The 18,709-nt window shown below is 47.3% G+C and overlaps 1 protein-coding gene across 1 annotated transcript; it reads right to left on the bottom strand.

Annotated features, from left to right (window-relative positions):
• Nucleotides 1-90: 90 nt before the first annotated feature.
• On the bottom strand, nucleotides 91-18,418 carry CD207 (CD207 molecule; the record flags this gene model as incomplete). The annotated part of the gene is made up of 7 exons (XM_080932127.1): nucleotides 91-153; nucleotides 12,828-12,966; nucleotides 13,735-13,853; nucleotides 15,053-15,204; nucleotides 16,162-16,536; nucleotides 18,125-18,241; nucleotides 18,334-18,418. The coding sequence occupies 7 exons, from the start codon at nucleotides 18,416-18,418 to the stop codon at nucleotides 91-93; spliced, it is 1,050 nt and encodes a 349-aa protein (XP_080788253.1).
• Between the last annotated feature and the right edge of the window lie 291 nt (nucleotides 18,419-18,709).

The following is an 18,709-nucleotide window of genomic DNA, read 5'->3' as shown; positions in this document are numbered from 1 at the left end:
TCTTTTTGGTTACCTCACTCATCCTCCTGTATTTTCTAGTTTACTTTCTTTCTCCAGAGAAATGTTCTGATTCCGCCAGCTCATCACTGCTCACCAGGAGCCACCCCGGACCCCTGTTGGCTTCTCTTCATCCTGGTGTGCGATGTGTTCGCTCTGCAAACCACATGGGACACAGTAAAGACCAGCAGAGACCTACCAGCCATGGATACTCATAGTCTAGGGGAGAAGGGCACATCTTCAGAGCGTCACAATATGGCATCCATGGGCTCAGCTACCAGCGAGGCTTTGGAGGTGTGTGGTAGTATCACAGGAGAGAGTGACACCCCACCCTGGGTGACCTTAGCCTGCTGAAGGATTTCCCAGGCTAGCAAGGAAGGTAAACCCATAAAGTACATGTTATGGAGTTTGAGACCACAGGAAAAAAGACTACCTCAGATTATAATTAGCCAAATTTATTAAACTGCTAGCAGAGTCTCAGGCTCTAACACATATCAGAGATGGGCCACCTAGAGGCAGGCGAAAGCACGGGAAGTCCTTGAGCATCTGTTTAAGCAAGTTACAGAAGCCAAAGAGCCGTTCTGCTTGGTCAAGACTAAGTAGTCAAGGTGGACTTAACATAGGCCTCGAATGTTTGTTAAGCAACTTACAGAAGCCAAGATTTAGTAGTTAGTCATATCATAGCAAGCAGGGACTCATGTCACAGTGTATGTGTCTGGGTGTGGGGGTCAGGGAGTCAGGGTTTCAGAAAACTCGTCTCCTTGAGTTGTATGAAAACAACCTTTAAAAAAAGCCCACGACAGCACAGGCTCCTTCCTTTAGAAATAACAAATCTAGTCCTCCACAGTTTTTTTATAAGAACAAAACATTTCTGCTAGGAAATCCACTTGCTTTTCAAGCTGTCTTGTGGAATCCTTGGGGTGTTGTGTATTTTAATCTTCTTTATCACTCAGATCTTGAATAGTCAATGCTGATGTTTCAGCAGCAGCCACGCCTGTGATCCCTGATGTCACTAGGAAAGCTATAGCTATAACTAAGACTGGTTTTCACCTAATTGTGCCCAGGACTTCATAGGGGGAGTGTCCTCCACATGCAGGCTAGAATTCTCCATCCTCCTCTACAAAACACACACCTCCTAGGAGAAGGATATGGGCTGGAATACAGAGATTTCCTTCCTGTGGCCCTAATTCTAGAAGCTCAACAAGATTAAACCTACAGGCCCATCATGTCCCTAAAGGAGCCAGAAAATATAGCCCATTGCGTTCAAATGTATCGGTGTGCATGGAGTATTACAGGACAGAATTGGCCATAAAGGAAAACTGAGTAATGTGGGTTGATGTCAAGGTGACACATGATTGAACATGGGAGAGGTAGGTGGGAAAAAGGCTAGGAAACCGGAAGAGAGGGAGAGAAAGGGAGATTCGAGGAGGAATCAAGATGGAGCTGGAGAAGGAGGATCTAGAGCCAGGTGGTCTTAATCACCGATAGGTAGATATGAATATTTTAAGGGTTTCTGTAGGTCTTTTTATCTCATATAGCAGGGCAGTTTGTATCTTTGTCCATTGGATGTAAACTTATTGTGTAGACGGTTTGTAGATTGAGAATTTAATGTATAAGCCTGTTTGATAATCTGCCGGGCTTTGGAATCAGGTCTGTGCAGGGCCATGGACAAACGGAACACGCCGGAGCGGTCGTATCCATCAGGGACAGAAGCAACAGGGCAGAGTGAACCACCTGGGAGGGGAATTGTGTGGAGAGGGCGGCTTGCAGACGGAGTGACAGTCTGTGATCTCGGCTCCGCACTAGAGTGGCATCCGCAGAGTGAGACCACGGGGCGAATAAAAGGTTAAGCCATCCTTTTAATATTTACCGCAACAGAGTAATTCTAAGTTGAAGTGATTAAACAAGTCTCCTAAGGTAAGCCTAGTTTCTTCTGGTTCACAGTTTGAACTTCTTGGTGGGGTTGAAGTTGGGGTGATAAAGAGCTTGACCTTCACCCAAATAAAAATGAGGCTTGGGATCTAGGCAAAGCCAGCAATGGAAGTGAAAAATTCAGGACTCTTTTTGGAGAGTCAGTTGTGTTGGACGGTGTTTTGCTGGGGCAAACACGTGAAGGAGTGTTTTTCTGAAGTGGATACAGGTGAAAAACTATGGCAGACTCGTGAAGAAATGTTTCCCCGAAGCGGACACGGGAGAGAGGGTGTTGTGCTAAAGCAAACACGGGAAAGGACACATGTTGATTCTTTGCTCACAGCACACATGTATTGGTCCGCTCACATTATGTAAGTGAGTCCCATTTGTCGGGACTTTACGGACACAGGCTGATTAGCATGTGCTGAGGTAAGACCTGTACTGAGAAAGACACGTGGTGGGGTAAGACCCATGCTGAAGCACGGGGCTTGGAGGACACGTGGTGTTTGGAGGGTGTAAACAGGACTTGACCGAGCGACAGAGAGAGTGGCTTGCTGGTACAGCTGTGCAACGCTTGTGGGTCTCCAGTCTTCGCTGATTTTCATTTCCCTGAGAGAGGCACAGCTAAGAACTTCTCCTGGTGTTCCTGCTGGTCCCTCCTGATGACTAGAGCCAAGGCTGAGGCCTGACTGTCTCTGCTAGGTCGTGTCAGCGCTGTTGCTAACCCGACTCTACCGAACTGAACTGCTGGTGTATCCGTGACGTGTTTTCGAGTGGATCAGGCTGCCACTGCTGACCTGTGAACTGAACTGCGGATTTCCAGACAACAGGCAGGAGCTGCTCCAAAGAACAGGTCTACTTCCCACTGCCCCATATCTTTTCTTTCCTAATATCTCTGGTGGTTAGTGGGCTCTAAGGAGGTTAAAGCGTTTAAGAACCATCACTAAAAGTAGGATTTTAAAAAGTTAAATTACAAGCAATCATTTCCAAGGCTGGGAATAAGTATGGTTTATCCCCTTATTTAGAAACTTTAAAGTCTCAAGCTCAGAAACGTCATCAGGAGATGAAAGTGTTCTATGTCCCTCACAGATTAGAGTTTATGTTGAGTTTGTTACAATAGCAGACTATGGATTGATTTATTAGCGTGGTGGAAACACACTAGCCTTCAGTTAAGGCAGCCAGCTTTTATCTGGGCATGTAGAGCGAGCTTTATCAGGTGACATCTTTCCTATAGCAGATTCCATAGCATACTCAAATCTATATCTCTTATCAGCAAGCCATAAAACCCCCGGTACTGCCTTTAAGCAAGGGCTGTGTGCCCAACTAATTCCAGGCTATGAATTTTAGAATAAAGGGTTACATTTCCCATAGGCACAGCCCGAGAGGATATTCCCACTTAAGAAAGATGTGTGGGCCCAGACGGCCTTTTCAGATACTCAGCCTTACAGTCCTGGGCAGACCAAGGGTGATTTCCTTTCTGCTGATCACAGTGAGCTGGCCCATCAGTTGCATGGATGTGGAAAAGGGTCTTAGTTAGAACATTCTCAACATATCTGAAATCACCCCCCCACTTCCTTTATAATACACCTTGTGGGTCGGCCAAAGTCACATGGATCAACTTTAAACATAGGCTGGGGGTTGACATTCCAGAGAATATGCTCACTCTGATAAAGGGCGCATGTCTCCCCAGACAGTTCCCAATCTCAGACCTTTTTAGCTGGCCAAGCATGAGAGACGGGGGTCAAGATCCCCAATGTCGGCGTCAGCTGAGTCCAAGGTACAGATGAGCTGTACATTTAGAGAATTGGGAAACTCACTTACCCTCCGTTTATCACCTTTTGTTTGGCCCATATTGATAGATGGGATTGGTGGATCCAAGCTATGGTCCCTTGACAGTGGGTTGTCAGGGTCACAGGGTACAGTCCTTTCCAGGAAGGTTCCAAGGATTTGTTGGGTAGGTGACAAATCCACACCAAATACATACACTAGGACTTGTATGCTGGCTCAGTCAAAGCGGGCTGGTGGTGAGGGTGGTGACAGACACTCTGGTTGTCTCCAGTTGTCTTCTGCAATGCCTGTAAGGACTTGGCAAAAGAATAGTTAGACATTTCCATAGTCTGAGGTCTTCTCTCTTGTACTGGCTGGTTTTAAGTCAACTTGACACAAGCTAGAATCATCACAGAGAAAATGTTTTCATAAGATCTGACTATAAGGCACTTTCTTAGTTAGTGGTGGATGGGAGAGGACTCAAGCCATAGTAGGAGGTGCCATCCCTGGGCTAGTGGTCCTGGGGTTTATAAGAAGGTAGGTTGAGCGAGCCATATGAAGTAAGTCAGTAAGCAGCCCCCTTCCACTGCTTCTTCATCAGCTCCTGCCCTGTTTGAGTTCCAGTCCTGACTTCCTTTGGTGATGAACAGTGATGTGGAAGTGTGAGCTGAATAAACCCATTCCTGCCCAGCTTGCTTGTTGGTCATGATGGTGTTTCGTTGCAGCAACAGAAACCCTAAGACACCTTTGTAGGAATAAGTGGGAAGTGGGCAGCCAAACATTATTTCAGGTGAGGTTGGCTTGTCCCACTAGGGGGAGCTCCTGATCCTGGAAAGAACAGCAGGGAGCAGCAGTCTACCACTTGCCAGAATTTAATGCTGTTTTTTAAATGATCCTGTTAACTCTTTCTATCTGTCTCGAGCTCAGGGCCTATGGATACTGTGCAGTTTCCTAGAGTTTTAGTCACTTGATAAGACTTTTTGGCTGTGAATTGGGGGCCATTGTCCAATCCCAAAATGGAGGAAGACAGAATTGGGGAATGATCTCTCTTAGTAACTCCTTAGTAACTGCATTAGCTGTTTGTGGCCTACTGGGAGGGTTTCTACCCATCCTGAAAAAGTGTCTACAAAAACTAGTAAATGTTAGAAGACTGAAGTTACTTGTCGGAGAAACTTCCGAAAGATCCAATACTCAGTGTTCACCAGAAACAAGTCCCCTTTCCCAGACATCCATAGGTTCTGTGTTTTCTCCTCTCAGGTTCATCTGGGCACAAATAGCACGGAGACTCATAATTTGTTCAGACCTCTTATATAGTTGGCTGCCATGGTTTGAATATGCTTGGCCAAGGGAGTAGCGCTATTTAGAGGTGTGGCCTTGTTGGAGTAGGTGTGTCACTGTAGGTGTGGGACTTTAAGACCCATCCTAACGGCCTGGAAGTCAGTCTTCCTGCTTTGCCTGCACCATGCCTGCCTGGATGCTGCCATGTTCCTGCCTTGAGGACTGAACCTCTGAACCTGTAAGCCAGCCCCAACTAAATGTTGTTCTTTATAAGACTTGCCTTGGTCATGGTGTCTGCTCACAGCAGTAAAACCCTATTCAAGATAATGGCCTAGGAAATACCTTTTCCTGATTAATTAATTCAGCTTAGTTGGCCCAAGGTATGTACTTTGGTGAATGTGAAAGAAAAGGGATGGTCTTAGGGCTTCTGGTATGATGAGGCAGCTGTCTGGTAGAACCCACCAGTCCTACATCTTAGTGGACCCCAGCATTCTTTCACCTTGGTCTATCTAGGATATCTAGCAGGTCTGACTCAGGCAGAGGGTGAGAAACAAGGAAAAGTGTAGTGTTTTCAGTGGCCTCACTGGCTGCTCTTTTTGCAGTAAATCTACTGCCTCAGGTTTCAACTGAGTCTCTGCCTTAATCAGTGTTCTGTTGCTATGAAGAGGCAATTCTTATAAGAAAAGCATTTAACTGGAGCTTGCTCACAGTTTCAGAGGTTTAGTACATAATCCTCATGGAGGATACAATGGTAGCACCCAAGCAGATATGGTGCTGGAAAAGGGGCTGAGAGTTTTACATCTGGATCCTCAGGCAGCAGGAAGAGAGACACTAGGCCTGGCTTGAACATTTGAAACTCCAAAGTCTCACACCAGTGACACACTTCATCCAGTGAGGCCACACCTGCCCCAAGTAAGCTACATCTACTCCAATAAAGTCATACTTTCTACTGCTGCTTCCTAAGCATTTAAGGGAGTCTATGAGAGCCATTCATATTCAAACCATAGTCTCCTTTTTTGTGCCCTGCAGCCAAATATGTGTTAAGAGAGCTGAGACCTCCTCTTCATTTTTCATCTCCTTTCCTGAAGAGAGCAACAAGTCCCACTCCTGGTGCAAAGCACCATGGTTGTGTGCAGTGGTCAAGGCATACTGGTTATCACTATAGACATTGGTAGCAAGATTATTTCCTCATATGAGTGCCTAGATCAAGGCTAATCAGCTCTGTCTTTCATGCTGATGTTCCTTGGGGCAGAGAATAGGCTCAGATGACCTCAGGGAGAGTCACCACACCTACTCCTGCATACCTGATCCTATCTTGTGTAGGTTGATGTCAAGGTGATACATGATTGGACGGTAGAGAGGTAGGCAAGGGGGGAGTCTAGGAAAGTGGAAGAGGAGGAGAGAGGTGGGAGATTGGAGAGAGGCAACATGGAAGCAGACGTGGATGTTTCTCTTGGTGCATCTCTAGATGGATAAGGTTGTTGTGATTATTTCTAAGGGTCTTCATGGGCCTATTTTTCTTATTTAGATGGGCAGTTTATATCTTTGCTGGTTTGTAAGCTTATTGTGCAGAGGGCTTGTGGATTGAGAATTTAACTTATAAACCTGTTTGATAAGTTAATGGTTGTGAAGTCAAGTTTATACCAGGCAGTGGAGGAAAGTGAGTAAAAACAACACACAGGGGCTGGTGGAGTGAACCATGCCTGAGTTCTCAGAGGCATCATGGAGCTGCTAAGTTAGAGATCCCTGCAGTGCCATGTGGCCCCATGGGAGCCGGCCCTAGCGCAGATTAAAAGATTACCATTTTTTAATATTTACCACAACAATCTTGTACATAATGTTTTTGGTGAATAGGTAGGTTCAGATCTTCCTTCCTGAGAGTCTGATTTCAGAGGTCCAGCTGTCCATATTGAAGGCAGCCAATGACCTGGATGCAGTCATGGGCTGGTGGTTCTTTAAAGTCAGGCAGGAAGGAGGCTGGGTCCAACACTGAAGAATCTGATCCTTGGTGCTTGTTAAAGGGTGAGGCATGTGTTCCACAGCCAGGGCCCAGATACTCTCTGAAGGAGCACTCTCATAGCGTGAGTAGTGGTGACAACCAGCCCCTGCCCCATGGTCACTTTGTCAGTTTCTGTTAGCAATGGTCCTGTGACAGCAATGGTCATGACACATATGGCTGACGCAGAGCCTGGGCATTTAGATAAAGAGGCCGCAGTCCTTTTTAGGGTTCCAAAGTTTGAGTCAGTATACCTTGTAGTCCCTGAGAGGCACTCTGCAGGAGCTGTCAAAATGTCATGTTCTTCCTCAGCCTGCAACGAGGAGCTGCCCGTGATGGCGGCAACCTCTTTCATGCCTCAGCCATCATGAGGTACCACCACAGGAGCTGTCCACAGCAGCAGCACCCCCTCTCCCGCCTCCCCAACTATTTCAGCAGTGTTAGCACCTCAGCCAAAGCAGCCTACAGCTAAGACCTTCCCATCCCAACCCATGGGCCCAATGCAGAAAAGGGAGAGGGATAAAAAAGCCACCAATTCCTAAGCAGAAAATAACCCCAATCCCTGCCCTTCCCACAAAATTCCACCAACCCATGACCAGAAAAACCTATCAACCCCTTAGCTCCCCAAAGCTCAGGATGTGAAAGCCTGTCAATCCTCATTTTGGAACTATCTTCCCTGAGAAGCTCCACCATCCCCTAAGAAATCCTATATAAACAGTACCCCTTTGTTCCATTTTCTGATGTCCATTCCCAGGAGTAGAGGCAGGCTCTCCCTGTATTTATCTTTCCTACCCTGGGCCCTCCGATCTCTTATGAAATTTGCTGTCTGACTCTCTCATCGGAAGAAGCCAAGGAACAATAAAGACAAGGAGGGAAGAAGAAGCTGGGCTGAGGCTCTCGAGCGCCTCTGCTCGCCTGGGGATCCCCCCCCTTGGGAGCTGCAACACCTCTGCTGAGGAGGCTTCCTCTCAGAGCTGTGTGGTTCCTGGGCTTCGTGTCTCAGGATATCCTTCTGTACTGGCTGGTTTTGTGTCAACTTGACACAAGCTGGAGTTATCACAGAGAAAGAAGCCTCAGTTGAGGAAATGCCTCCATGAGATCCAGCTGTAAGGCATTTTCTCAACTAGTGATCAAGGGGGGAGGGCCCAGCTCATTGTGGGTGGAGCCATCCCTGGCCCAGCCTATTGTGGGCGGTGCCATCCCTGGGCTGGTAGACCTGAGTTCTACAAGAAAGCAGGCTGAGCAAGCCAGGGGAAGCAAGTCAGTAAGTAACATCCCTCCATGGCCTCTGCATCAGCTCCTGCTTCCTGACCTGCTTGGGTTCCAGTCCTGACTTCCTCTGGTGATGAACAGCAATATGGAAATGTAAGCTGAATAAACCTTCTTCTCCCCAACTTGCTTTTTGGTCGTGATGTTTTGTGCAGGAATAGAAACCTGACTAGGACACCCTCCATAGGGAAACTGTCCCACCCCAGATTCCTGTAAGATTCCTGTGCACCCATCTCTTAGGATGCCCTTCCCATCCCCCCACAAAGGGAACATTTACACACCTTTGGCCACTCACCATCCCAGTTTGTACCGCTGAGAACAATAGTCACTCAGCTCTTATTTCTGCATTTTCCCTGTTACCCTGGGACTCTTTGTAGCCTTCCTGCCTTCAGTCACATTCGATGCCCTCTCCTCTATGGTGAAAGGGGTACCTAGAAACTGCTTAATATCAGTCTCCCCTGCCCCCAGAAAGAAAACACTTTCCAACAGGCTGATGAGAGCCTGAAGCTTCTCAAAGGAGGAAGGGCTCTGGGTCTTCCAGTTATACTGGTTGGAAAAGAAATAAACTAGAAAAGAAAGTCTGGGCCTCTGCTCCCCAGCTCTTTTGTCTGGAAGGGGTAGGGTCCCCACTAGGAGGTGCTGCTCTAGGAGGGAGAAAAGTCAGCCTGGCTCAGCTGGAGTGTAGCATAATCCAGCCCTCTCTTGCTGTGTGAAAGTGATGTCAGGTCTGGGGACTGCAAGTGCATTGTCCCCTTTAGACAGCTGGATTCTGGGCTGCCTGGATATGTGGGCTGTAAGATATAGGATTCTCTGCCACCTCATCCCTCCTCCCTGTCCTCCTCCTCTTCTTCCTTCATGACAAGAACAGAGAATCCAGGCATTTTGCTTAGGTTTTTAGTCAGCCTCTGACTCATTGACTTGGCAACTAAAGCAAAGGAGCGTTGTTTAAGGGCACAACATTTCATCCAGGGAGGGGGCGTCAGCAGTTAGTGTAAGGCAGGGTATCCAGGTTCCCTGTGACCACTGGCCAGGCTCTCTTTGCAGTTTTAGGACCAAAGGACACTACATCTGGCCATTCCACATCCAAAGTGGCCCATTCTAGTTCCCAGAATGGAATAGCTTCATAAGTAACATCTACTGCAAAGTAATTCTAGAGGACTTGGCTGTGTTAGTCTGGCCCCCATTTCTGCAACATAAATTATATGCACGCCAAAACAGGTCTCCTCCTCTGTCCCTGGATCGCTCCAAATGTTCAGAGATCCAGAATGGCTCGTTGATTGGTCCTGTTTCAGGAGCAAGTCAGCCAGAAATTTTTACTTTAGTTGTGTTTCCATTTTGTAAATTTGTGGTGGCCACAGGCTGGGGCTCCCCTCCTGGCCCCCAAATCTATAAATGTGTTTGCTCCTAACTAGGGCTGTTTACCTCTAGAGCCTTAGAGGATAGATGGCACTTGCCCCTGATAGGACCTTTCCTGGACCCCAGGTTCTGAATCCGGATTCTTCCTGCATCTTGCTGGGGCCTCTAGATATTATAGAGCTTGAGATCCCTGGTAAAAGGCTATCAGGCTAAACTTAGATTATAATTATTTATAAAAACTGCTAGTTGCATTGTTTAGAAGGATATTCTAGACATGCCTGGAGTTAAATACTAACAGAGAGAGAGATTAATATTTATAAAAAGCCTAGGCATTTAGCTTGGACTACCACCTAGCTAGCTCATCTAACTTGATTGTATTATTGTAGCTCATGACCCGCCACATGGCTAGTTCTTTATGTCTCTCAGTCCCGGTATATCGAACAACCTCCCTGTCCAGGTGGGGGATCCCCTCACCTCTAATTCTTCTCTTAGAGACCCTCTCTCAGCCCAAAAGTTCCTCCTCTCCTTTCCTGCTTATCTATTGGCCATCAGCTCTTTGCTAAGCCAATCTCTTAGTAGGTAGGGAGGAAGATGCTCACAAAATGCTGAAGCCATAAGAATTAACAATACTGCAATCCAGCCAGTACTCAGCTCTAAGCCAGTACGCCAATCAACAACTGAATGTGCACCCCACATGGGCTGCAGTCCCTAACCCAAATCAGAGATGTGCCACATAGAGGTAGGTGAAGGAAGGGCTTTTAAAGACAAAATCCTCAAGAAGTTCACGAGGGTCTGTTCTGCTTGGCCAAGACTAAGTGGCTAAGGTGGCCTTGAAATAGTCCTTAAAGACTTGCTAAGCAGGTTTCAGAACCCCAAAGTTAGCAGATGTGCCATAGGAAAACAAGGTGGTCATGTCACAGCTGGATAGAGGTCAAAGAGTCAGGGTTGCAGGAATTTGGTCCTCCAGGTATTTAGACCAGGGACGACAAAAGGCTAAAAACAGGCAACAAGACGGATGCTTAGCACAAAAGGGAGTTTCTTTAGCCACTGCATGGAAGGCAGATGGTCCCATGGTGGGGTGTCTAGCTAGATAGGGAGTCTTTCAGCAGGCGGGGCTTCCTGCTAAGAGCAAGGGACCTCAGTCTCTGGGGTTCTGGGAGGATCAAAGACACCATGGCCCTAAACACAAACCTATAGCCTGGTGTGGTAGCACATACTTTTAGTCCCAGCATTCAAGAAGCAGGAGCAGAGACAGGCTGGTCTCTGTAGGTTCAAGTCTAGCCTGATCTACACAGTTAGTTCCAGGATGAAACAGAAAGACCATGTTGGGGAAAAAAAAAAAAAAAAAAAAAGCTTGTACCCTCTGTGCTCCCTCTTCTCACTCAGCAGTGCCTGGTGATCTCTCTCTCTCTCTCTCTCTCTCTCTCTCTCTGTGTGTGTGTGTGTGTGTGTGTGTGTCTGTGTGTGTGCTGAGAATCCTCAATGGAGGTCAGGTCATGCTTCCCGCATTCTTTCTGATGTCCCAGTTTGTAGCCTCTGTTTTCAGGCCTTTGTCTCTGGCTTATATCTAGACACCCAGCCTTTGTGAAGAATGAAAACATCAGGAAGGATCCCCCTGAGAAGAAGGCTAGAGGTCAGAAGCCTTGCTACCCAGGAGCCCCCTGAAGAAAGTTATCAAACCGTACCTCATTTCACTCACATACAAACTGAATATAAGCTGCCCTGCCTGCAGCTGTTTACTTTTCCAGAGACAGGCTGCCCTTATTCTTCTGTATACCCTCTGAGTGCACCCCAAGATTGCATGTTCTTGTATACCCTCTGTCTGAGTGCACCCCAATATTGCATGTTCTTGTATACCCTCTGTCTGAGTGCACCCCAAGATTGCATGTTTTTTTCAGGTCACAGTGGTCACTAGAAGTGAAAACAAGCACTCCAGGGAAAACTCTGAGCCAGGGGGTGTTTAAGGTAGATAAGGATGTCATAGCAAGAGAGGAACACAATGGAGAGGAGGCTGAGAAGGCTGTGGTGTCCTAGGCATGCGATGGCCTGGTGTCAGGAGGGAGGGGAGCTGAGCCAGGCAGCTCAAACAAAACAGAGGACCTGCTGGTCCTGACATGCACTGGGTTAGCTCAAGGAAAAGACAATTCAGCTTTCAGAGAAAGTGGATAGAGAGGGGATGGACATGGGAAGGACAGGGTGACCAAGAGCTGCTGTTCCCATGGAATTCACCCAGACCTATGGGAATTGTGGTCTCAACTAGAGAGAGCCTCATAGCAACACAGAAAGAACTGTGTGGTTATCCTGACGCAAACTGCCTCCTCTTTCAAGTCAGGATTTTCTATACCAGGATGGCCTCAAGCTCACTATGGGGCTGAGGACTGACGATTTTCCTGCCTCCACCTCCTCAGAGCTGGGATCACAGCTGTCCACTAACATACCTGCTCCTGCGGTCCTGCAGATTAGCCTCAGGGTCACTGGTGCCAGGTAGGCACTTTACCCAGTGAGCCATACCTCCAGCCTTCCTATGTATTTTTTTATATTTTGTTTTTCTATCTTATAATTTAAATCTATAGGACTGAAGAGATGGCTCAGCAGTTAAGAGCACTAACTCTATCAGAAGACCAGAGGTTGGATGTCAGCAGCCATATCAGCTTGTTCATAAGCATATGTGACTCCGACTCTAGGGAATTGGACACCCTCTTCTGGACCCTGAGGACACACACACACACACACACACACACACACACACACACACACCAAGAAATAGTAAGTTTTAACATTTATTTGCAGTAGGCTCATAAAAAAAACAACATATTTACATATTTTGAGAGTACCATGTGGTGTTCTAATACATGCATAAATTCTATCATAATTATTTGGGTATATCTGTCTCCTCAAATACTGGTTGTATTTGAATGTAGCTTTTATATGGTCAGCCAAGGCTTCTTAGAAAGATCGGGAAAATCTAAACAAAATGTTTGGGGTACTGACCTGCCTCGCCTGGGCAGCAAGGACTCCCACATCCTCTCCAGGTCCTATCCCATTTAATCCAAGCTCCCCCAAAGACCTCTGGGAGCAGAGAAACGCCAGCCAAGACAGAAGGACCTCAGAGTGTGTCTGGAACAATTTTCAAGCAAGAAAAACATAAGGTGCAGAGCCATCTTGGAGTCTCGGGGAGAGAGGCATCTCTTCAAGCTAGATTGCTGTTGCCCCCACCGATGCTGAGTTCAGGTCGGGCCTGTCATGTGATTACTTGTATGTAGGGCATCTTGCAGATGAAAAGAAACTTTATGTCACAGGAAGCGTCATTCCAGCACTTTGGCGCGGACACCCTGATGTTGACACAGTGTTCATTGTTCTCTGAATTGTTGGGTTCACCTGGAATCCAGAACCTACCAAGTGAGAAGACAAAGAGAGACACAGTGCGCCTGGCAGGATGCTCGCGTAGGGTGAGGGCAGCCCTGAATCCTACCCACAGCGCCAAGTAGACCAGGCACGATGGCACGTGCCTTTATCCAACCCCTCAGGAGGTACAGGCAGGGATATCAGGAGGCTAAGGTCAACCCAGGCTCCAAAGCAGCTTTGCAAGCCAGCCTGAGACACACAAGATGCTGTCGGTTATTTTAAAGCCCAGCAAGATGGCTCGGTGGTTTAGAGGACCTGCAAGCAAAGCTGATAACCTGAGTCTGATTCCCCACATGGTAGGAAAGAACAGACCTGGACAAGTTGTCCTCTGGCCTTTACACACATGTGACAGACACATCTGTGATGTATGCACGCAATAAAATGAATTTAAAAAATTGATGAGTTATCTTAACCCAGGTTTTCATCCTGAAGAAGACCTAAGAGTTAAAATAGTCTTCTAACTCTTAGATCCCTGCTGTGCCCTTGGCCTGCATCTCTCAAGGTTCTCATGAGTCCACACTGCATAGGCCTGGGCTTGGGTTAGATCCTCACCCCAGCTGGGCAGAAAGGCTTGCTGTTAAGCCCCATAGGACACAGAGGTCCCTAACTGGCTCCAGGTACCCAATGAGCAGAAACAGCTCTTCTCCACTCCAGTGGTACCACCGGACTAGGAAAAGGACAAAGCAGAGCCCTGTGTTCATGGGAACTCATCATGGAGCAAGCCAGGCTGGGAATGACACAGCGGACTCACTCACCTCCTACTTTGCTCCTTGTTGAATGGCGTCTGGTCCACCCAGAACCAGTCCCCTTCGCTCCCTGCCTTGGTAAGTCCAATCCAGTGTGGAATTCCACCTGCTGCCTTGTAGAGAAACTCCTGTGGGGAACACAGAGTAAGTGAGCAGAGGCCCATCCCCCACTGCCCTGTGAGAATCGCAGATTCACAGGCGTAGCATCTTCTCTCAGTGCCCTTCCTGGACCCAGAGCACACACTTCCCATCCCTGGTTGCTCTTAGGTTATCCGCTAACAAACTAGTGAGGGGTCTGGAGGACATGCGAAACTCAGTCTGCCAGGCACAGCAGTCGACGCCTGCAATCCCAGCACTTTGAAAAGATTCAGCTGAGCCGCAGACAAGGGACATCAAAGGAAACTGCCTGAACAGCAATACCATGGACCCTTCACTGTGCAGGACACTAGAAGATCTCCGCCATACTCCCAGACAGGCTCTATTTCATTCATTCACTTAAGTGAGGCCTGGGCAAGTTTCCTAAGGCTCCAGCACAAGTCTGATGGCAGACTGTGACTAGAGCAGACCCTGGGACTTCACCTGCTCCTCTGCCCCTTGGATCAATAAACCTGGTCTACGGTCTGTATCACCGGGAAGGAGGCTTACTAGGTCCTGGAGTATCATAGTCACAAGTATTTCTATTTTCTGGCATGTGGGACAAGCGCCCCCTCCTGGCCCTCTTCGAAGCTATTAGCAGATTATGTGACTGGAACCTGGGGCCATGTGAGCAGAAATTATATTCCAGTTGAGGGCAGGAGCTTCAACAGCTAGTACGGCTTGCTGGGTCCCCTTGACTTTGGATGTGTGTTGAAATGAAGCCTCCTTTGGCTTAGGTCCTTGACAGCCATATCAAGCAAATCCCTGCTATCCCTTGCAAGATGTATAGTATGCATGAGAAATAAACTTTGGGGGATGGGGGTGGGAGTTAATAAAACAGCCATGTGGGTAGGAGGACTTGCTGCAGGAGAATAAGGATCTGACTTCAAATCCCAGACACCATATGACCCCAGCAGAAACAGAGGCCGCTGGAACTTGCTAGCCCACTGGGCAGTACTTGGGGATGTGGGAACGCAACAGACATTTGATGTCCTCCTATGGCCTCCACATATACATTGAAACTGCACACACACATCCACTTACCCCCACACCACGCATATTAATAAATATAAATAAATATAAATAATAAATATAAATATTAAAAATAAAAAATAAGGGATTTTTTGTTAGTGCAACAAACTTTTGCCCAGCCTTGCTGACACCCTGCATAGAACCAGATGATGGTACTTACTTGTTCTGATTCTGAGGTCACTGAGGTCAGCTGAGCTTTCCTAGAAACACAGGACTGTTCCGCACTATACCAAGTCTTTGGGGTTCGGGAAAAGTAATAGAAGTTCCCCATGAAGTACTTCCAGCCTTGAGACACCATCTCCAGAATGTCACCTGGAAGACAGGGGCTGAGGTAACTGCGGTGCTCCGGGTTCTGCTTTGTCCTCATGGGATGGGGTGTTTGATGAGATCCTGGGGACAGCAGTGAATGGATCCAGGTTCTTGAGTTCCCAGTGTCAGGAATTGGGGCCTTTCCACTGGGACCCTAAAAGTCTGAGACTTGTGAATAGTGCCTCTGAGGCTAGACAGGGACAGTGGCAGGAAGGGAGATATGACAGGAACACAGAGACCATCCCCCCAGGCCCCAGCTCACAGTAATGAACATTATGGGAAACAGCAAGGTACAGGCCAGGTGTAACATATGGCATATTGGTAAGAATGTCTCCATGTGAGCTCAGTGAGATGTTGTCTGGAGACAGGGTGGTCCCTGGCTCTGTGACAAGGAGGGAAGAGGACAGAACAGTCCAACCACAGAGAGAAAGCTCAGCTTGGAACTCCAGCTGACTGCCTCATCCTCCCAGGCCAGTTTCTGCTGGATGCTTGCGAGCTCCTGGTTGGATGACGTCACCGTCCAGCTGCTGTTTGTTCTTTGATTTGAAAGCCTTACCCTAAGGGACCCTCTGCTCCTCAGGGACTCTCTGTCAGAACATATATCAGAGGGCCTCAGGGGGCCTTCCCTAGTCAATTTCTGCTGGAGGTTTTAATGCCCAATTTGACGTTTTGCGTTATCAATCTATCACCTATCTGTCTGTCTCTCTGGGTCTGTCAATCACTTACCCATCTATAATTTGCTGTTCATTCTTTTATTTTTAGCTCACTACACATTTAATAAGCTCACTCACTTAAAACCAAATAGGTGGCTATTTTTTCAGGCCACACAGAATGTCATGTCAGACTAGATGCCCAGTGCTTCTACATTCTGCACTTTAGTGCAGAGACCCAAGCTATTGCTCAGGACAGGTAGGTGCTTGCAGCCACTGGTCAGCCTGCAGGAGGGTCTCATTTACTTACTCTGTTCTTTGAGAAGCCTGTTGACATTCTCCAAACTCTTCTGTAGTCCTTGGACCTTCGTGTTCAAGGCGCTGGCTTTATCCAGATCTCTTTTCAGCTCTGGGATTCTGTCATTGAGATTATCAACCTCTCTCCAACTCATCGCTAATTCCTGGAGCTGATTGTGGACTAGCTTCATGTTGACTTCCAAGGACAGCATCTGAGAACGCACCCTGTTGAGGCTGCTGTTCATTATCCGCATCTGAACCTCAGCATCATCCACATGGCCTCTTTCTTTCTCCAGATCATAACCCAGGGTGCTGATGTTGTCCACACGACCGCTCAACATCTGGGCATCACTCTTTACATCCAATATTTTGCCCATCAACCTGGGATCTGAATTTGAGACAGACAAGGGGGTCAGCTGATCGGTTCCTAAGCCAAATGGAGAAGCTGAAGGATCAAGCTTCATAAAGGACCAAGACAGTCCAAGAAGTTGCCAACTACTCTCTATCCCTTCATTAATATATAGCAAGTGTGCATTAGGTGCTACCATGCATCATGAACATTGGCTGATACAGGCAGCGAGGAGACCAAGAATCCTCATGAAGAAGCAGAGGGAGGGCCCAGCCCTGAAATTCCTTAGTGTGGTCTGGGTGAACTTGGTAAAGGGGGCTTCCTTACTCACCCCCTCATCGTTCCATCTCTGCATCCCCTCTCAGCATATAAATTAGTCCCCAGCCATCGCCTGTCAAAGACCCCACCACCAGCTAGAAAAGCACACCCTTCCCTTATCTGCCCACAGCCTGCTTTATGGCCATGAATGGGACCATATACACGCAGACTCCAGAGCATGTGGGAGGGGCTCGAAACTCTGCCCTTCCTTGGCCCTAACTTTCATACTCTACTAAGATCATAGGCACAGGAACCAAAACTAACCAATAACTGTCAAATGAGTCTTATGGGATGGAAGATTACTCAACAGGAAGAATACTTATCCTTGCAGAATACCTGGGTTTTCTTCCCAACATATATGGCTGCTCCTGACTGACTCTAACTTCAGTTCTAGGGAAGTCCAGTGCACTCTACCCTCTTAGTGAACCAGGGCATGTGGTGTACCATCAGGCAAGTGAAACACATATATAAAATAAAATAATGTTTTTTAAAAGAGTATATAAGAAAGGAAGTGTTGGAAGTCAGGAACAGTAGAGCCTGGTGGTGAACACCTTTACTTCCAGACTCAGGAGGCAGAGACGAGTGAATCTTAGTGAGTTCCAGGTAGGCCTGGTCTACTGAGTTCCAAGCCAGACAGGGATACATAGTGAAACCCTACCTCAAACAAAAAGAGAGAGAGGTGGGAGATCAGAGAAGAGGCAAGACTAGTGGTCTAGGATAAGATCAAAGTCAGTGATGTCCAGGAAGGGTGGGGCTGAGAATCTGAGACGAGGAATGTAGGTCATTAAAAAAAGAAGACATTTCTCCCTATGCTCTCTAGAGACTTGGCTTAAGAAAGAAGGGTATGACCACAGCAGAGGCTAAAAAGCTTCTAGAAGGGGAATAAGAAGGATCTCAAGTATGGATATATTCTTTGCCTAGTCAAGGGTGTATGGAGACTGGGAGGCTTGCTGGCTTGGCTCAGTACAGAACTAGTACCTAGGAAGTGCCTAAGATCAGGGGACATTGAGATCCCTGTCCAAAGTTAGTCACAAAGCTTTTAATTCAACATCAGGGAGTTGTGAGTAACAGGAGGCTAAGGAAATCAAAGGCAGAGATAAAGATCTTAGTGATTGTTTCCTGAAGACCAAAGAGTACCCTGAGAACAGACATATTCTAATACCAGTTATAAGCTCCCCGCTAGAGCCCAGAATGAAGGGATAGCAGGCCAGCTTCCAGAAACATCAGGAAAGTTCCTGAAATGTCATAGACCTGAGACACCAAGGACTCTAGCAGAAGGGTTCGGGTCCCCAGGGACTGACTGACTTACAGAAAACAGCTTGAAGCACAATAGAGGTGACCAGGACCAAAGCCAGGCAGATGAAGACCACGCAGACACAGAGAGGTTTCCTTAGAACTGGAGGCAGATCTTGCTTTGGAGGAGGCTCTAGAAGGGGACAAAAAGGTCTGTTAAGGATCCATGGAGAGCAGTGGTGGGTATAAGCACCTAGTGGGCACGAACTGGTAGCTGCCACTTGCCTTGAGGCCAGAGAGAGATGTTCTGTTTGTCCACTGTGAAGTGCGCTTCGGGAGCCTCCTTCTCCTTCATCTCCACCTCTGGCATAGAAACGTCTCAATATCTGTTTCCCAAAGGGCCTTTTATCCAGAAAAAAAAAAAAAAGAAAGAAAGAAAGAAACCAGGAAATTAGTCAAGAAGCAGTTCCCTTTTCTTGGCTTAGATGATTTGCCCAGCAGAGGCCACAGCTTCATCCTTTCAACAAACATTTGGGTTTTGAAGAGGAAGTCATCTGACTTCTTCCTGATACAGACACTTCAATCATCTTATTGAAAGACTCTTCTATTCTTGTAAAGGGTCCTTCACCTATTGTCCATCCATCATCTATCCACCCACCCT

This window comes from Micromys minutus (genome assembly GCF_963924665.1).
Source record: "Micromys minutus genome assembly, chromosome: 18".
NCBI lineage: Eukaryota > Metazoa > Chordata > Mammalia > Rodentia > Muridae > Micromys > Micromys minutus.
Note: the sequence above shows the minus strand (reverse complement) of the source record. Positions and strands in the feature narration are given on the sequence as shown.